Genomic DNA, 19,069 nt, shown 5'->3' with positions numbered 1-19,069 from the left:
TGAGAAGGATGAAAACAAGCAGGGAGGATAGATGGAATGCTGAAGAGCAGAGGGAGCCAAGGCTCTAATATCCAGCCTAAACCTCCCCTGGCACAGCTTGAGGCCGTTTCCTCTTGGTCCTATCAGATGCAACAAGGTGGCTGAGCAGCAGCAAGGCAAAAGCATCCAGGCATCTATTCTATTAGGAAAAGTTTCTTCACTAAAAGGATTGTCAGGCACTGGAACAGGCTGCCCAGGGCAGGGGTGGAATCACCGTCCCTGGAAGTGTTCACAAACTGTGTAGATGAGGCCCTCGGTGACATGGGCTAGCGGCGGCCTTGGTAGTGCTGAGGTAATGGTTGGACTTGATGATCTGAAAGGTCTTTTCCAACCCAGTTGATTCTATGATTCTATTCCTCATTTTATGAGCCTCCCTCTCCAGGAAAAACATATCTAAATATGGCAAACGCTTCACGCAACATCTGGCTGCTGGCTCCAGCTTGCTGGCACTTGGCTGATGTCCCCTGTGCATGGCTGTCCCCTGAGCAGGGAGGAAAGGTCCCCCCACGCTTGCCAGAGCTTGGGCTGACTCACCAAGCCAGGATGTCAGCACACAACAGTCAGTAACCTCAGACAGCCGCTATCTCTCGTCTCATCCCGACACATAGGATATCCTCCAGCTGGAGCTGCTCCACACAGGATGCATTCACATATCCTGTGGGAGACTTGTCTTCATGGCCCCTCGTGCTCACAGGCCATGCGAGTGCTGTTCATCCGCTCTGGCACTAGCCAGGTGATCCAGCTGGGATACAACCCCTCCGGATGGAGAACCGGCTGCCTGGGCTCTGTTGTGGCATTTCACATGTAAACAGGTCCCTGCGCAGGAAACCTCCACGGCTGCTGAAGGAATGGGAGTCACTGAGCCAGAGGATGCTTGAGCATGGCTGCAGAGCTGAAGCAGAGGTGTTCCTCTGTGGCATCTCTGAGATGAAGAAAGTGGTCTGGTGTTCAGAACAACGGCGATAGAGGGGCTCATCACTAGCCAGGAGCCCTGCAGAGTTCTTATGGCACAGACCGCTCCAAAGGAAAAACCCACCTTAGACTTGACTTGATTTTGTTCTGATAATTATCTCTGATGTGGGCTCCTGCCACTGTGAAAGCAGTGCTTTTATTCAGGGGCAAACCTTGCCCCAGATGCTCAGGGATTTCCCAGAGATCCTGAGCAGATCCCTGAACTAAATCACAGCAGCTCACTGTTCTGGGAGATCCCTTCAAAGCCAAAATGAGGACAGAAGTTAAGAAGTCAGCTTGTCAGAAACGGACCTGGGAGCACCAGTTACCACAGTTACAACTCTGCACTGTACAGAGACTGAGACCAAGGGCCTGGGAAACAAAAAGGAGCTCAGGCGTTGGCCCTAAATTGCTGTGACCATGAGGAAGTCACTGTCCCAGTGAAAGACTGCATCTCCCCTGGCTGTGTCTTGAAGCTGTAAGTGATGTGGGGCAGTGAGTGCCTCACACTGCACTGCAGGATCTTCACCAGACAGTGTGACAGCCACAACAGATATTTCCTTGCAGCCTTGCTCCAAACCCATGCCAGTTTCAGCACTCTCCTCATGGTGCTGACAGCCCCTCCAGTGAGGAGGACTGAGATGCTGAGAGGAAATGACTACAAGTAATTTCCAGGAAAAAAGGACTGAGAACAGTAGGGAAGTGGGGGCAAACATTCAGTCCTGTCCTTGTGATTGCAAGTCACTCAGGGTATTTATAGCCTGGAAATCTACTGTGGCCACTTAATCATTTGCACTTATTCTCTCCAGCACGCAGGCTGGACCACGATAACCCATCATTGTTGTGACTGTGTGCCGATAATCTCTGGTACAATGGGAGGAAACGCAAAGGTTGGGATGGAGCCAGTGACTGTGCCCAGTGGGACAGGCAGTGAATGGCCCCTCCCATGCAGTGGGACAGGGCTGGGTTACCTCTGCCAGCTGGGATGAGGGAAGGGGCTTTTGGGGCAGAGGGTGACTGGAAGCAATCCAGGGTCTCCAATTCTATGGTATCTGTCTGGAATCTCTGTCAGATGTCTTTTCTCTCTACTTCCTGGCAGCTGCTCACAGCTGCTGGAAGGCACACAGCAAACCCCACAGCTCTCTTTAATGTTTTGGGGAGAGCCCTGTCCTCACAGCTAGTAGGATATAAAAGGCAGGTCTGAACACAGGGATCTGGAGGGAGCTATGCTCCTGGCCCACCAGCAGCACTGAAACAGAGGTTCACATAGCCCTGCACAGGCCCCCTGGTAGGCAGATCCACCTACCCAGGCCTGAAGAAGACTCACCTGGCGAATGAACTCTGCATGGGTCTAGTCACTACTGCAGCTCTGCTGAGTTTACAAACCCCATGCTCAGACAGAAGGGAGCAAAAAACAATGCAGAAATCAAAGCATGGGCAGCTCCCAGTGTGGGGACATAACCCTGAGAGGTGCTGAAGCTTTCCTGGGCCTAATTTTCTGCTGGCTTTCACCTGGCTAGTGCTCACTCTGGGTGTGAGAGCAGAAGCAGACCCCCATGCTTCTTTCCATAAAGGCAAAAAGTCAGCGTATCCACATGAAAACAGGATTACTACCAAATAGCTCTCACAAACTCAGGAATGGTGCCCAGGAGGCTTCGGTCTTGAAAAGACCTAAAGAACTTCCTTGGGGCACTTCACGCTATTTACTTTCCAGCAGGAGAGCTGGAAAAAATGCCAAACAAATAAAGAGCTCTGACAACCTGACACCAGCCAGGGAGCTCTCAGCTACTGCAGCTCCCTGAGTGATGGGAGGCACAGACGGTGGACTGTGTACTTTGTCAGGAAGACTGAGGAGTAGAAAGGCATCTCTGTTTGCAGGCAAGGCAAGGAATGGCACAGCAGGCTGCTCGGAGCTCCGTAAACACTGCACATTTTAACCCCTTGCTGGGTATTTTCCAAGCAGGAAAGTGTGGGTTTTAAGAGACAGGAAGGATACAGTGGTGCAAAGCTGATCAGCTACACCAGTGTGGGTTCAGTTTTAAAGCACTGGTATTCTTAGATGGACTCTTTCCTTTGTCAAGCATGGTTATTCTCTACTGTTAGACATCTCAACACAGTCAGTTTTGTTAACTTGATGTGATGCTTAACAGAAGGCATTTAATTGAATGAAACTGCTAATTACAGGGATACCAGCAACCTTGCCCTCCTGAAGAGCTGCTCACCTGAGCAGCTTCAAGCTCTTTGCAAACTATCAATCCTTGCTTTGCTCCTGAAGTGATATTTAGCACTGTTTTACACACAGCTTGCCTGGTTCAGGCTGATGTAAGAGTATCGAAGAGATAAAACCTCCTGAATCCCCTTCTCTGATCCTTCTCTGCTTCTATGCACTAGTTCTCCTCTGTATCAACTTCTTTGGGGTTTCTTTCACAGATTATTTCTTCTTCATACAGGAAGGTGCTCTAAGCCACAAAAAGAAACCTACTAGTTTGTTTGGTAGAGAGTGCTAGGGAATAGCTCTTTGGAGCCTAGGACCTCAGCCAAATTTCAGCAATAGAGAAGCAAAGCAGATGTGCACTCTGTGAAGAAAGCACCCTGCCCCAACACTGCTGAGGGACATCAGCAATTTCCAGCTTCGGCTTCCCACTGGCTGGCTGGGGGGTCCTTCACAAACACATCTGCCTAGGGGTGAACTGGGTGCCAAGGGGTGATTATGGTAGAACCTGTGAAGACAGACAAGGTCTCAGCTGGAAAATGAGAGGTTGGAGATGACATCCTGGGGCCAAAGAGGAAATGAGTGGTGGTAATGAGAGAAGGGCAGGCTGCTGCCAGTGCTGTTTGTGGAGCAATGTGCTGAGAGACAGGCACCTGTATAGACAGAAAGGCTGAGGGGAAGTGACTTTCATTTCTGCAGTGCAGCTCCCCATCACACCATGGCCATGGCCCTTCCCACCATATTCTCTCCAGTTACAGGATAAAAGACCTACCTGATGACAGAAGACTCCCGCTGCTGCCACTGATAATCTTGCCTTTACTCCCCATGTTGGCCAGCTTTGAGGTCTTGAGCGTTCCAGTTTCAGTCAGGTCAATCGCAATTTCACTCAGGCTTCTTGCAGCATGAATCTTGGACTGGACATGGACACAGGAGTTAGTAATAAGCTATTAAAAACCGCTTCTCTAAAGCTCGCAGAAGGAAAAAGTCCTTTTGCTGTGGCAGGAAACAGGCCTCCAGAGCAAACTTGGATTCTTTTACAAGAATAGAAGCAATCTGGCATGGGATTCACTGCTGCACTTTTTACATTCTTCAGTGGGTACAATTCTGGCATTGTTTCCTGTTGTTTATTTTCTCTGCTTTGCCATGCACATTTTTCCCTCTTAAACAAGCTAGGTATGGATTCACTGTGTTACCACATACAATAAGAAACCTTCAGAAATGCCAACCTGCAAAGCCCGAAGGCTAAAGACCATTTGTAGCATCTAAAAGAGCACAGGAAGGGCCTTTCCAAATCTGCTTTGGACCAAGACGTGGTGGGGACGTGACTTAAAGGGGCTGTCATGAGAAGATGGAAGAAAATACTGGCAGGAAAATGCGTTCAGGTTATGGTCCAGACTAACAAACTGCCCCTACTGTGAGGACCTTTCCAAAGCATTAACATTACTTCAGCAAGAAACAAGAACCAGTCCCAGCTCAGTAACTGGTCACACTAGGGAAAGGAGTCACTCATGGTACACTACCAACTGTCAACTATCTGGACACCTCCAGGGGAAAGTAAACATGCATAATGTGTAAACGATAAAAGAGAAGAGAAGAGAAGGGAAGGGAAGGGAAGGGAAGGGAAGGGAAGGGAAGAAGAGAGGAGAGGAGAGGAGAGGAGAGGAGAGGAGAGAAAAGGAGAAGAGAAGAGAAGAGAAGAGAAGAGAAGAGAAGAGAAGAAGGAAGAGAGGAGGGGAAGAGCAGAAGAGGAGAGGAGAGGAGAAGAGAGGAGAAAAGAGAGGGGAGGATAGGAGAGGAGAAGAAGAGGAGGAGAGAAGAGGAGAGAAGAGGAGAGAATAGAAGAGAAGAGAAGAAGGAAGGGAGGAGAGGAGAGGAGAAGAAGAGGAGGCGAGAAGAGGAGAGAAGAGGAGAGAATAGAATAGAAGAGAAGAGAAGTGAAGAGAAGAGAAGAGAAGAGAAGAAGGAAGAGAAGAGAGGAAGAGCAGAAGAGGAGAGGAGAAAAGAGAAGAGAGGAGGAGAGGAGAGAAGAGAGGAGAGAAGAAGAGGAGGAGAGGAGAGTAGAAGAAGAGAAGGAGAGGAGAGGAGAGGAAAGGAGAGGAAAGGAGAGGAGAGGAGAGAGGAGAGGAGAGGAGAGGAGAGGAGAGGAGAGGAGAGGAGAGGAGAGGAGAGGAGAGGAGAGGAGAGGAGACGAGAGGAAAGGAGAGGAAAGGAGAGGAGAGGAGAGAGGAGAGGAGAGGAGAGGAGAGGAGAGGAGAGGAGAGGAGAGGAGAGGAGAGGAGAGGAGAGGAGAAGAAGAGAAGAATGGGAGAGGATAGGAGAGGAGAGGAGAAGAGGGAAGAGAAGAGAAGAGAAGAGAAGAGAAGAGAAGAGAAGAGAAGAGAAGAGAAGAGAAGAGAAGAGAAGAGAAGGGAAGGGAAGGGAAGGGAAGGGAAGGGAAGGGAAGGGAAGGGAAGGGAAGGGAAGGGAAGGGAAGGGAAGAGAGAAGAGAGAAGAGAGAAGAGAAGAGAAGAGAAGAGAAGAGAAGAGAAGAGAAGAGAAGAGAAGAGAAGAGAAGAGAAGAGAAGAGAAGAGAAGAGAGAAGAGAAGGGAAGAGAAAAGAGAAGAGAAGAGAAGAGAAGAGAAGAGAAGAGAAGAGAAGAGAAGAGAAGAGGAGAAAAGAGAGGAGAGGAGGAGAGGAGAGAAGAGAAGAGAGGAGAGGAGAAGAGAGGAGAGAAGAAGAGGAGGAGAGGAGAGTAGAAGAAGAGAAGGAGAGGAGAGGAGAAGAAGAGAAGAAGGGGAGAGGATAGGATAGGAGAGGAGAGGAGAAGAGGGAAGAGAAGAGAAGAGAAGAGAAGAGAGAAGAGAAGAGAAGAGAAGAGAAGAGAAGAGAAGAGAAGAGAAGAGAAGAGAAGAGAAGAGAAGAGAAGAGAAGAGAAGAGAAGAGAAGAGAAGAGAAGAGAAGAGAAAAGAGAAGAGGAGAGAAGAGGAGAAGAGATTTCAGCTGGAAGGGACCTCCAGTGATCATCTCATCCTCTTCATATCTTAGGAGGGAATCAGTTGACTTCCTAAGATGTCATCCTTTCTCCATTGGCAATGGAAAGATTTGAGAAAATAAGATGACCAGAAAGTTCACGTGCGATAACTCCAGAACATTCTCTTCACTGAGCAGTGAGCTCAGATGTGTTTATGCACACAGAGCCACCAACGGCAGAAAACATTCACAACATGGGGGTTATAGTGGCACTGAGCAATGAAATGGGCACGGTGGCTGCTTGCAGAGTTGTGGTCACTCAGTCCCAGTGGCTGCCTTGCCTCTGCAATACAAACCCTGCTGTTAGTAGCTCACCATCTATCCGCACTCCATTCTCCAGCCTCTAGCAGGTACTTAACAGACAAAAGGACCAAGAACATTCAGTTATATCCCTAGCACTACTGGGAAGAACCCTACATGTGAGGGTGTCCTGGGTGGCCATGGGTATTTTTCAGTCCTTTTTCTGACCAGTAGAACCTTAGGATCACCTTAAAATAGCAACTGCCACATCAGAACAATCCTCTCCAGTCCTCAATTTCATTTCTCACTGGGGTCATCTCCAAGCACTTCAATTCTGAACTAATGCATATGCTGTGAGCCCTATTTTATGTATTGCTTATTGAATTTGCTTCAGGTAACAAGCCATGCTAACAAGGGGGGAGCTGACAGTCAGGAAGAAGCTCACTGTCTCTAACATGGCACACAAAAATGACTGCTATTTCATCTCCAGCCTGGAAATCAGCTGCTTGTTCGCTGACCCTCATGTGTGCTCCTCAGTCACAAACGCAGGGAGCTTGCAACTCAATCCACTGCCCAAATCTTGCAAGCCCTGTGCTGCTGAGCTTCAATTACCCCGGCCTCACAGGGTCTCACCTGAACGTTCACCTCTGCACCTTCTCAGGCCAGAAGAGACTCTCAGCTCATTCATACAGTTCATCGTTACAGTGCTAACAAATCAGAAGCTGACTGGCATCCTCATACCAGCGTGTGATCTGTTCCCACTGGAACTAACATAAGATGGGACTAGAAGGAATGCTTGCCATGACAGGATTTTCAGTGTTTCACATCTTCAGGAGCAGGAATCATTTTAACAAGAACTAAGGCTGAACTGATGGCTTAATGCTCACCAAACGGAGCTTTGCACTTAGCTTTGTCAATGATCTGTTGTGGTGCTTTGGGTAAGACACTTAAGGTTAAGTTCTTAGTGATCCCCTGCCTCTGTTTGCACATCACTGAAGTAACAAGGAAAGTAAAATGTCTCCCTGTTGCACACTGTATTTTTAAGATTAATTTAAGACTGCAAATGAATACACCACCGGGAAAGCCTTACACTGAAAATACCCTCAGAAGTATTATCATCATTTAATACTCTTGGGTATCTATACGCCCCATCGTTACCATTCAGAGGTACTCAAGTGCCTCACAAGCTTATTTCCACAATAACCCCAAGAACAGCGTGTGTGCACTCACTCATTTGAGTGAAGAGGCTTAACTACTTGCCAAGATGTCAGAGCAGATCAGGCAACCAGTTCTGACCCTCTTACACTAATGCTACAACCAGTTAGTTAGATGCTTCTCATTTCCAACTGCTTCTTCCCAAAATCAGCCCCAGGAGGATAGCACTCTTTTAGCTTCCTGAACCTGATGTTTCTGGTCAGAAACAAGGTCTGTGAAATACGTTCTCCAAATAGCTCTGGAAGGTTAGCGCTAGGTGAAGAGGAAAATCACTGCTTTTTATCATGAGATTTCTTGCTATTCAAGTCTCAGTAAGGAGCCTGAGCATGAACTGCTGTCTTGCTGCAGTGCCACATCTTTGGAAGTAACAAGTCTTCAGAGTGCTGCTGTCCTGCTGATTTATCGCCTGCAGGTGATAAATGCAGGGTTATGCATACCTTGGATAACCCCAGAACAGCCATCACTGATCAAACCCAGTATCTGCCTAACCCAATATACTGAGTCCTTGCAGTGATGTCTAGGAAAGGCACAAATCCCAAGTCTGCACAGACTGATCCTGCAAGGCAGTGGTTTTCCTGTATTTACAGGAAAGTTACAGCAAGAAGCCCTGTAGTTTGTTTCCACTCATATTCAGACTGCAAATTACAGCACGCTCTGGCACTACCTGTTTGACCAGGCACCAGCTAGAAGTGCTGAGCAAAGGCAATGCAGCTCCTGTGGGCCTGGCTGATGAGCCAAGCCAGCACAGCCTGGATGCGTGCCCTACACAGGGCAAATGAAAACATGAAATAACACCATAGCCTGGCTTCGCTGGAGCCAGGAGAGAGGAAAACCAAACCAAAGAGCAGGGATCAGCAGGGCAGAGTGAGATTCCTCCACAGAGGATACAATCCAAAGAGAAGACTCCAGGGAGACCTTATTGTGGCGTTTCAGTACTTAAAAGGGGGCTACAGGAAAAATGGGGAGAGACTTTTTAGCAGTGCCTGTTGCAGTAGGATGAGGCATGATGTTTTAAACTAAAAGAGGGGAGATTCAGGCTGGATGTGAGGAAGAAATTCTTCACAATGAGGGTGGTGAAACACTGGCACAGGTTGCCCCGAGAGGTGGCATCCCTGAAACATTCAAAGCCAGGCTGGATGTTATCCTGGGCAACCTGATGTAGTTGAAGATGTCCCTGCTCATTGCAGGGGACTGGAGCAGGTGAGCTTTGAAGGTCCCTTCCAACCCAAACCATTCTATGATTCTATGAAACCTGCTGCAGCCACAGGAGAAGGTTTTAGATCTAACTGCTGTTGTGCTAACAGTGCCCTGCATTAAACAGTGTGAATGGAAAGTCTCCTGAAAGGAATGGGGTTAATTTCCCATGCTGCTCAGTCCCTGCTGCCTCTGCTCCCTACAGCAATACCCATCAGCATCAGGTGGTCTTGTGCTTTGGACAGCCGCCCATCAGAGGCAGGAATCAGACCAACAGCTCATTTCATACAGGCCACTGAGCAGCAGCCAGCACAAGGCCTCAGCTAGACTCTGTACTGACAGCACAATAGTGGAAAGCTAGATTACATCCCATTAGCGCTCCCTCGGGCCCTGCAGTCCCTCCAGGCTCAGAACCTTTCAAGCACTTAGCACAGACCTGCCAAGTCTCATTTCCATGGAGGGATACAGGCTCATTCATGAGTCATTTCAAAGCATGGGGCCAAACTGATCCCCCGTGTTGTTCTGACAAGGTCAGAGGGTGAAGACAAATCCATCAGTGAAATGCTAGAGTAGATGGTCACTGGAGATGGATTTATAGAATCACAGAATAGTTAGGGTTGGAAAGGACCTTAAGATCATCTGGTTCCAACCAGCCTGCCATGGGCAGGGACACCTCACACGAAACCATGCCACCCAAAAGAAAAACAGGCAACGACAGGGGCAGGAAGGCAGCCAAGACACTGGAGCTGGAAACCTTCCTGGCTCTTTGGCCCTGTCCAGGCTGGGTCTCACTTGCCGGGGTGCCGAGGCTCACCAAGGGCTCACCAAGAGCTCAGTGCCCCTGCTCCCTCCGCAGCTGCAGGAGGATGAGCATTATCCCTCTTGCCTGCAGTGATGGGGCTTTGCTGCAGGTGATTTTTTGAAACCCTTGGCCTGTTCTCTACTGGTTCATTCAGCCAAAAATCCTCGCACTTGGAGGAACGTGCTGTTGGAAATTCCCACAAAATGGGACTTCTCAAGCCTTCTAAGCCAAATGTTTGATTGACTCAATGCAGTCGATGGAGCAAAAACATGCCTTGAAGTCCCGCTGCATCTCTCTTCTGGAAAACAAGGGAAGCTGACAGGAGTTCTGCACACTGACATGTTCACTGTGGGCACCTTCTTAGTCTCCACATTATGCTTTGGTTGCAGGGAGAGACAGATCAGCAGGGAGGAGATGCTGGGAACTGGGTGAGCTGGCAGGAATTCAATGGGAAGTGGGGCTACAAGAAAGGCTGGGACCTCATTTCCTTGCAAAATGGTCAAAATCCAGGCAAAGCTGGTTTTATTTCTTTCTAAAATCACATAAACGGGGTTGTCCAGTGGAGCGGTGCAGATCCAACTGATGCCGTTATGTGAGGAGCACAGAGTTCAAGCTTGCTTTATCACTGTGTTGTATCTCCTGCCATCTAATCTCCATCCCTAGAGTGAAGGGTCAGATGCAGTGAGCTCCAGCAGGCTTTTTCTTCTGTCTGTTTTTATTATTCTTTCTTTTGTCAAAACTGTATGAAATGGCAAGTGTGGACATAAAAGAAAGGAATATCTAAGTTTTGCTTTGAAGTTGGGGATTCGACTGAAGTAAGGGCTGAGATTTAAGGGGATGCAAGCCCATGCAACCTGAAACTCAAATAAACGTTTGTCTTAAACCCTTGAGAGCTGAAACGAAGACATTTCACAACACCCCACTCGGTTTCATGGTTTTCAAAAGCAAAGCACACATGAGTACAGTGTCCTGGAGTGAGCAGCAGGATGAACTGATCAATTCAAATTGATGGATCTATCAATCTCGACAGTGCCACGTCAAAGACAAGGACAACAGAGTAAAATACCAGCTCCCTTAAGAGAAAGGGACACAAATATTTCATAGGCCTTCATTTCAAAGCCTCAGCATGACCACTGGCATTATTGTGACAAAGCACACTGAGACGATCACAGACGTGACAGGCTGACAAATGGGGGCTGGTGGATGGTGCTGTCTGTGGGAGTGTGAGAGAGGGGAGATCAGATTGAAACACAATCTGCCAACAACAAAAGGAGCCACTGATGGGAAGTACTGGGCATTTAAGAGACCCAGTTTCTTAGCAAAGAAGTGGGAGGAGGAGGGAATCTCCTTTTGTTTGTGGGCTGCTTGTGACCTAAATACCTTGCAGCTAGATCAGCAAATCCAGCTGGCTAAAAGCACAGAAAAATATAAAGTTGTGTTTGTTTGCTGAGCTGGTTTTGTTGAGAGCACAACAGAGAGGGCTGTGCACTGCCCTGGTGCAGAGGAGGGGGACAGGAAAGTGGTACTTGGTGTAGGGTGCATTTTGTCCATAGTCACAGCTGGCACTTAAGAGTGGGCCCTAAATTCCATATAGCTCACAGTAACTATGAAGAATCCTGTTTCTTTGCATTAGATGGGATATGGCCAAAGTGAGTGTAACCATGTGTGCTGCCCAAGGCACCCAAAAGTACTATCCGCTCTACAATAAAGTCACAGAGATCATGATGGGAAAGCAATGTCAGAAGGTTTAGAATGAACTGGACTGATAGCACACTGATGGCCCTTCATGTACTTGCAGCAAGCTAAAACATTGAACTGGCAGAAAAATAATGCAGCAAATTAAAAACAGGAAAAAGAAGTATTTTTTTGTCAGCTTAGTGGTCTGAACCGGATCATGGGCTGTGCAAGGGAGGGAGCAGCCCCTGCCTGAAAATGCCGGCAGTGCTTTCAGCAGTAGCATGATGTTAAGACTGTGTCAGCCATTTGGAGGACCTGCCATCTCATAGGGATGGGGAACAATGCAGGCAGCTGTATAAGAAGGTGCTCATTCAATACAGACTCTGTATTGAGTCACATCTCTGTAAAGTTAAACACCAGCAGGCCCATGTGGAGAGGGCTGTCTGCATGAGAAGTCTCTCTTCTGCCTCAAAAGTGTTCTCAAAGTCATCAAAGCAATCTCCTGCTGTTCTGGGTATGCCTAAAGTTACTGCTGATGAAAGGAATTAGAGGAAGAACACACACTCCTCTGGTTTCAAGGTGGTTTCTTTTGTGTATTGACCTGCCCTTTGTGCAGCACCAGATTGAGACAGTTTCTTTTAAGGCCAGGATGTCAGAACCTGCCCCCCTGCGGATGTGATATTCTATGTGGAGAGAGAAATAATACCCTTAGCCCTCATTTCTAGGAAACACAATAGTAGAAAGCAAGGGACAGACTCAGAAACTGGTACAGAGTGTGAAGCTACTTTAAACTCAGTTGTTGGAAGCTGCCCCAACTTTATGACAGACTTCAAGTGCCAGAAGACATGTGGAAACCATCCAGACAGGGATGTGACCCTATCTGCTTGTAAACGTTGTCTCCTCCATTTTGGCCATAGTTCAGTACAACCTTTCCCTCAATCCTCACTCCCATAGACATGGATTTGATACAAATTCCCTCAATCTGGCCAAAGCCAGTAGATATTTTGAGTCAATCTGCCCATTTTTTTGATCTCAAGTGGAATGGGAGGGCAGGAAAGGAGCCACCATCTGGACTTGGCCTTGCTCTGACTGGGAGGAGTTGAGAAGGACTCACCCACCACAACATGCACTTCCCACCTCCACCATGCTTACCTTGCTTTGCTTTCTGTCCAGGTAGAACTGATGTTGACTAATGGCCATAGCCCAGATAGACTTTATTAGTGCTGGACAGGCATACCACGTATGCACAGCAATGCCACTATGCCCAAAAGTCCTCCTGGTCACAGATGCCCTGGATAGAAAAGAATTAACTGGGGTTATACCAAGATTTCTTCAGGTTGTTTTCTACAGCAAAACCTACCACAGGCCTAATAGTAAAGGCTGCTGTCTTTACTGTGCACACCCTTATGCTAATGGAAAAAAAATGCTTAAGAGAATAGCAATAAAGAGCCAATCAGCCAGGAAAGCATTTACCCTAAATAACTCCTCAAGTTAGCAAGCTCCAGAGGACTAACAGTAAAGATCTTCCAGTTTGTCCAGTTCAGACTGTATTCCTGGGTTTGGCTGAGCTGATGCTGACCTGCTATGTGTCCCACGGGAGTCACCAGTGCCAAAGCATGTGTGAATCCTGTGTGTCTCATCAATCGCTGAGACACCCAAGGCAAAGTCCTCACACTCTTCACTACTTCTGGCTTTGGACAGTGGCTCTCATATATTAGGACTCAGGTGACAACTAAAGATCCACTGGATCAATGGCTGCTTTAGGGAATGTGGGAGAAGCTCTTAAAATATCTTTATTTCCTCAGTTGTAAACAGATGTAGCAGGACTTGCAAGGTGTAATGGGAAAGGGGGGTTGTGAGGCTTGGAGAGGGCTGCCTCATGCCCTGGAGAGAAGAATGTGACTCGGCAATTAGCTGAGTGAATAGAAACCCAGGAAAAATGAGAACTAAATGTTTCCTCTCCGTGACTCCCAATTGTCCTCACTCATTAGCAAAAGGAACAGGTTAGGTTTCCTCATGCTTGCACAGCTGTACAGAACTGCTTGAGTATTCCTCCCAACCCTCAGCTTCAGCCCCTGACACCTTCACACACAGTGTCCTGGTTGCAGAACTCCTTCCACTACAGGGATGGAGCACTGGCTGAAGTAAACCAAGCCACTGATCTACAGAGCCCCTAATACATGAGGTCCTCCTCTCTAGTCTGTTAAAAAGAGTTGTGGTGGAGTATAATTATGATGTGAGAATGGGTATAGAGGCTAGCTCAGAGACATGGCACTTCTGTTACAGCTTGTAACACAGGGACATGGATGGTGTAGAGAGGCCAGTGCAGGATGTGCTATGGAGGGGCTGCCACAATCCATAGCCAGCAGCATTCTGTGCAATGCAGATGTGGAGGTGACACTCCAGGACAGCCCAGGAGTTCTACTGTGGACTGCAAAGGATGGCCAGCTCTTTTACCAGCACTTAGAAGTCCTCAAGCCTTGCTAAGACAGTGGTTTCCCTCCTGTACCTACACTGGCCACCTCTCCTCTTGTGCCTGTAGGCTACTGCCTTGCAGGTGAGTATGGGGAGGCCCGTGTTCAAAGAAAGTTGTGAGAAAGGCAAGAGTGAAAGCAAAGCAAAGCTCTGCAGCAAAGTGGGAACTTCAGCCTGGGCGAGGGCTGACAGCTCTTGTGTCAGAGCCTTCTCAGTGCTGCAAAATGTGTTACAGTCCAATTGCAAAGCTACGAATTGGAGTGAAATGTCTCTGAGAAAACAGCCATGGCCAATGCAAACAAGGCCTGAAACCGCTGGGATCTCATGTTTCAGTGTTATCCCATGCTGAGTCCTTTCCATGCAGCTGGAGCAGAAGACCTGGTCCCATTATGAGTAGTGTTCTTGTGAGAAAGCTCTCTACAGATGCAGCAGGATGGCAACTGATGGTCCTAATGAGGACGTGTGCTGGGCTGCTTCACCCTGTCACTGCACAGGGAATGTAGGCAGTGCTCTCGCATTTGAGGCTGGAAAGTGGGTCCAACTGTGGATGCTTTATGCTGGTTTAAGGAACGTAAACTACTGCAGTGTATCGGGCTTTAAGGCATTAAGGCACTTGGACATGAGCTAAAGCCTTAATTCTGGTGTCATCCTATTCAGTTCAAATGCAATTACTAATTTTGAACTCGGAAACATTCTCTGCAAGCCATTCATCTTCTCATCTTAAAAGCAGTAATTTCCAATCATTTTTCTTTTTGGGATCTGTACATGCTTCCTATCAAATCTGCAGCCTCAGTTAGAAAGCCTGCAGACTTAGCTGGTCAGAGCTGTGGACTTGCTTTTCACAGCTATCTTTTGGGGACCTGTGAGACATGGCTCATGGTTCTTCTCCATGACTCCTCTGCATGCCCCTATGGAACTAACCCTGCTGATACTCCCTAAAATGTATCATTTCCCTCTTTTATGGGATAAGCAACCGTGATGCAGAGATGTTAAATGGCTTGTTTGGGACAGGAAGCCACAGGCAGAGGCAGGGCTTACAAACACACATTGTGCTGCCCAGCCCTGGCCACAATCGTGGAGCAGTGCTTGCTCTCCTGTGACTGTGGCTTCGCTCGCTGACTCAGGCTCTGGTTGTGCTACATGGAAAGGAATGTGGAGAGAGCACTGTGTTGGCTACTCCTCCACCTCCACATGCCAAACAGCTCCATGCAGGAGTCCATCCCGCTTGGCCAGGAGGCTACAACCTGAGTTGTGTTCCCACCATGTAACTGCAATGTGCTGCGCTGCTTTACAGAGCACTGTCTTGACCCGGGTGGTGGTACTCTGTGGGTACAAAAACCAGCCACATTCATTTCCTTTCAGTGAGGAAGTACCAGGCTGACAATCTGCAATGGGGTTTTGTCCTCCTGGTGTTGAACACAATGAAATGAAAAACGGAAGCTCTTCTGTGTCAGTAATTCCCATCATTTAAATACAAACAACACACAGGAGGGTCCTCTGTGTGGTCAGATTTCGTGCATGACACTGAGTTGCAAAGATCATGATTCTGAGATCCCAGAGCTATTTGGTTTCTTTCCCTTGCGATTATAACTATTTCCTTGCCTTATAATAGTCTTTCAATACCTAAAGGGGTAAATCTGGAGAGGGATGTTTTACAAGGGCATGTAGGAATAGCACAAAGGGGAATGGCTTTAACTTGCCAGAGGGGAGATTGAGATGAGCTCTTAGGCAGAAGCTCTTCCCTGTGAAGGTGCTGAGGCGCTGGCACAGGGTGCCCAGAGGAGCTGTGGCTGCCCCATCCCTGGCAGTGTTCAAGGCCAGGTTGGACACAGGGGCCTGGAGCAACCTGCTCTAGTGGAAGGTGTCCCTGCCCATGGCAGGGGGTTGGAACTGGATGAGCTTTAAGGTCCCTTCCAACCCAAACCATCTTATGATTCTATTGATTGCTGCTCCCAGGAAAGGGCCAGCCTGGCTGCTGAGGAGCTTCTTGCTGTCTGTAGCTTGCAGCACACATTTCAGATGTTTGGTGGGGAAGGAGTGCAGCACCCTCAGCTCCTGTGGCTGGAAGCTCTCCCAATGTATTCTCAACTTTTCTCTGCTCGGTTTCATGCTGCTATTTACATGCTTAATATTAAGCAGATGCCTCAAGGCTCTGCTGACCTGGAGCTGCACAAGATCCGAGCTGCTCGCTCAGTTACTGCTTTAACAGAATGCACCTATGGAGACAGGCACCGTTGGACTGGTGTGTTGTGTTCATATCAGGGCAAATAAGCATAGAAACTGCATGCAAAATTCTCCTAATAAAAGTACATGCATTAGCAGACAGATAGGCATGGGAAACAGGTGAAACAGGCTCACAGCTGAGCGATTCACACTCATTTTGCAAGTGGGACATTGCTTTTAGTGAGAACAACCTACAAAGCAACACACACACGGGTCACTGCAGTCACTATCCACTAGCACACACAAGCAGAGGGTGCAGAATGCACTTGGTTAGATGTAGGACAGTCACTGGAACTCACTCTCTCCCGCGTTACGTTTGTAAAGCAAGGGAAAAGAAAGGCTCCTGTGCCAAAAAGACTGATGGGCTCCCAGCCAGCCAGCCGGTAAAGCCCTGGTACCGTGCCATTCCTTTCAGTTGCACTACTGAATATTTATTTACAAGGAAACATGTGAGTACGAGATCTGGCGCCCATCTCCGGGCTCCAAGTGCAACACGGGGACAAAGCAACTCCCGCTTGTATGTATGGGGGTGCCGGCAGCCAAAATAGAGGGAAGAGGAAAACAAATTCCGCTGGGAGCCCGGGGGAAACACATCCTGGAAAACACCCACCCGAACCCTTAGTGCCCCGCTGGAAGGAAGCGGCAGACCCCGGCGTGGTGCCCGCTGCTCCTTCATTAGGGGTTCCCCGGTTACTGAGCGCAGCCAGCTCCGCACTGCAGCGCTGGGAGCGCGGCTCGGCACTAGCATAGCTCGGCACGACCCGGCTCCGCACTGCAAGGCCCGGCTCGGAATGGCTCGGCACGATTCAGCCCGGCTCGGCACGGCTCAGCCCGGCTCCGCACTGCAAAGCCCGGCTCAGAATGGCTCGGCAGGGCTTATCCCGCCTCGGCACGGCTCAGTCAGGCTCCGTACCATAAAGCCCTGCTCGGAATGGCTTGGCACGGCTCAGCCCTGCACGGAATAGCTCGAGAGGGCTCATCCTGGCTCGTCATGGCTTAGCTCTTCTGGGGATAGCTCGGCACGTATCAGCCCAGCTCGGAATAGCTCGGCACGGATCAGCCCGGCTCAGGACTGCAAAGCCCGGCTCGGAATGGCTCAGCCCGGTTTAGCCCCGCTCGTCCAGGCTCATTCCGTCTCCGCACAACTTATCCCTTCTCGTCCCGGCTCGGCGCTCACCTGCGCGGGTCGTGCACCTCCACCGAGAACTTCTTCTCGCGGAAATAGAGGTTCTCCAGCTGCCTCCATTGGAAGATCTGCGGGGAGAACAAGCAGGCGGTGAGGCGCCTCCGCGTCAGCCCTCACCCAGCCCCGCTTTCCCCCGGCGCTGCGGCGGCGGCGGCGGCTCCCCGCTCCGCCCCGGCCCGGCCCCGCGGCCCGCCCGTTCCCCCCCCCCTCTCCAGAGCAGCCGGGCAGCCCCGTGGCGAGCGGCTGCGGCCCGCCCGGCCCCGGTGCTGGAGGGGGACGGGGGACGGAGGACGGTCGGGGGAGGGCGCCCCTTTCACTTGGCAGGGTTAGTACGTGTTAGACCCATGCACGGCGAGGGAAAACCGGGATTCGGCTGATTATCCCTCCAGGAGCTGTGCTCTGGCACAGCAGCATTCCCCTCGGGGCTGTGGGCGCACAGAGCGGACCTGGGAGGGGTGAAGGTGGCCTGGGTGGGTGGGGGAGACCCCCACGGGGTGTCCTATGATACCCAGTACTGCTTTTGCCCCGTAGTCAACGTAAAACTCGCAGGAGCAGGGTCAGTTCATCTACCCAAGCACTGGCAGACTCGTGTTGGTGTTGCCCGAGGCTGCAGCGTGCTCTCGGTGATGTGAAACACAGCAATAACAAAGGCAAATTCCTGCCCCTGTTGTACAGGCTGCCCTGTTGGGCACAGCAAAGCTTTGTGCAGACACTGTCACCAAGGGGGGAACTGAGGCATGAAGCAGTCATAGAATAGAAGGGATCTTAAAGCTCATCCAGCTCCAACCCCTGCCAGGGGCAGGGACACCTTCCACCAGAGCAGGTTGCTCCAAGCCCCTGTGTCCAGCCTGGCCTTGAACACTGCCAGGGATGGGGCAGCCACAGCTTTTTTGGGCAATGGGAGAAGCCAGTTTACTCAGTCATGGCAGTGAAATGCAGGTCTCCTGGGTGCTGACTGTATGCCCTGCCCCAGCAGCATCATGGGTCACACTCAGTGTACACTCTGGCTATATACTGAATGTACGCTGAGTGTAGGAGCTCCTGGATGTGCTCACACAGTCCCTGTACCCCACACCTCTGACACGACATAGCCCTCATCTCCCAGGTGGGAGGGAGGACTGACCACAGAAGCAGCATGAAGGATGCGGCGTCAGCTCTGCAAACCACTGCACTTGCAAACCACGTCACTGCAATGGACAGGGCCACCACCACCTCCTCTTTGCAAATCAGCCAAAATCGAAACCCTGGCTTCCAGGCTGCTCATCCACCAGGCGGAGGCAGCCTCCACCCCTTGGGCATCCTGCATTTTGGCTTCCCCCACTACCTTTAGCAAACAGCAGCGTAACCTCGGTGCTGGGGAGCAGAGGGAGCAGAGCCAGCAGAGGTTTCCTGATTTATACTCCTTCTCCCACTACAAGCGGCTTCTGTGGAGTTCCTGTCCTACCCCCAAGGAAGGCGCTGGCTCCTGCCATGATGAGATAAGCTGCTTGCCAGTGTCAGCGCTCTGGAGATAAGTAAACAGGAGGAGTAATTTGATTTGCACTGATTAAGCTGCTGATGGAGGTGCAATCTAGAGAATAAACCAAGCCATGGCGAGGACCCACAATTTCCTCCTTGCTGATATCTCAGGAGCAGCAAAACTGAAAATACTTGTGTTGGGAAAAGTTTCTAACCAACTTATTTATCATTTATTTACTTATTTCTTACTTTCTTTTCTTTCTATAACAGGGTGTTTAGGAGGAAGGCTGAGATAAGGAGGCCACTGAGCTGCTCCATACTCTGGGGCTGTCTGTGTTGCAGGAGGGTAAGGGAGGAAAGGGGCCAGGAGGGATGGGAAGCTTGAAG

At 49.6% G+C, this 19,069-nt stretch overlaps 1 protein-coding gene across 7 annotated transcripts in view; it reads right to left on the bottom strand.

Annotated features, from left to right (window-relative positions):
* The window catches only part of FRMD4A (FERM domain containing 4A), a 287,437-nt gene that overhangs the window by 26,408 nt on the left and 241,960 nt on the right, over window positions 1-19,069 (bottom strand). For all 7 annotated transcript variants that reach the window (XM_065667663.1, XM_065667642.1, XM_065667653.1 and 4 more), the window contains exons 12-14: window positions 17,216-17,292; window positions 12,493-12,631; window positions 3,975-4,116 (exon numbers count right to left, since the gene is read on the bottom strand). In XM_065667663.1, coding sequence (XP_065523735.1) covers window positions 3,975-4,116; window positions 12,493-12,631; window positions 17,216-17,292 — 358 coding nt within the window. The remainder of the gene's footprint in view (window positions 1-3,974; window positions 4,117-12,492; window positions 12,632-17,215; window positions 17,293-19,069) is intronic.

The sequence above is a fragment of the Lathamus discolor genome, chromosome 1, assembly GCF_037157495.1.
Source record: "Lathamus discolor isolate bLatDis1 chromosome 1, bLatDis1.hap1, whole genome shotgun sequence".
In the NCBI taxonomy this organism is placed as follows: domain Eukaryota; kingdom Metazoa; phylum Chordata; class Aves; order Psittaciformes; family Psittacidae; genus Lathamus; species Lathamus discolor.
The sequence above is the reverse complement of the archived record's forward strand: the minus strand, read 5'-3'. Positions and strand labels throughout refer to the sequence as shown.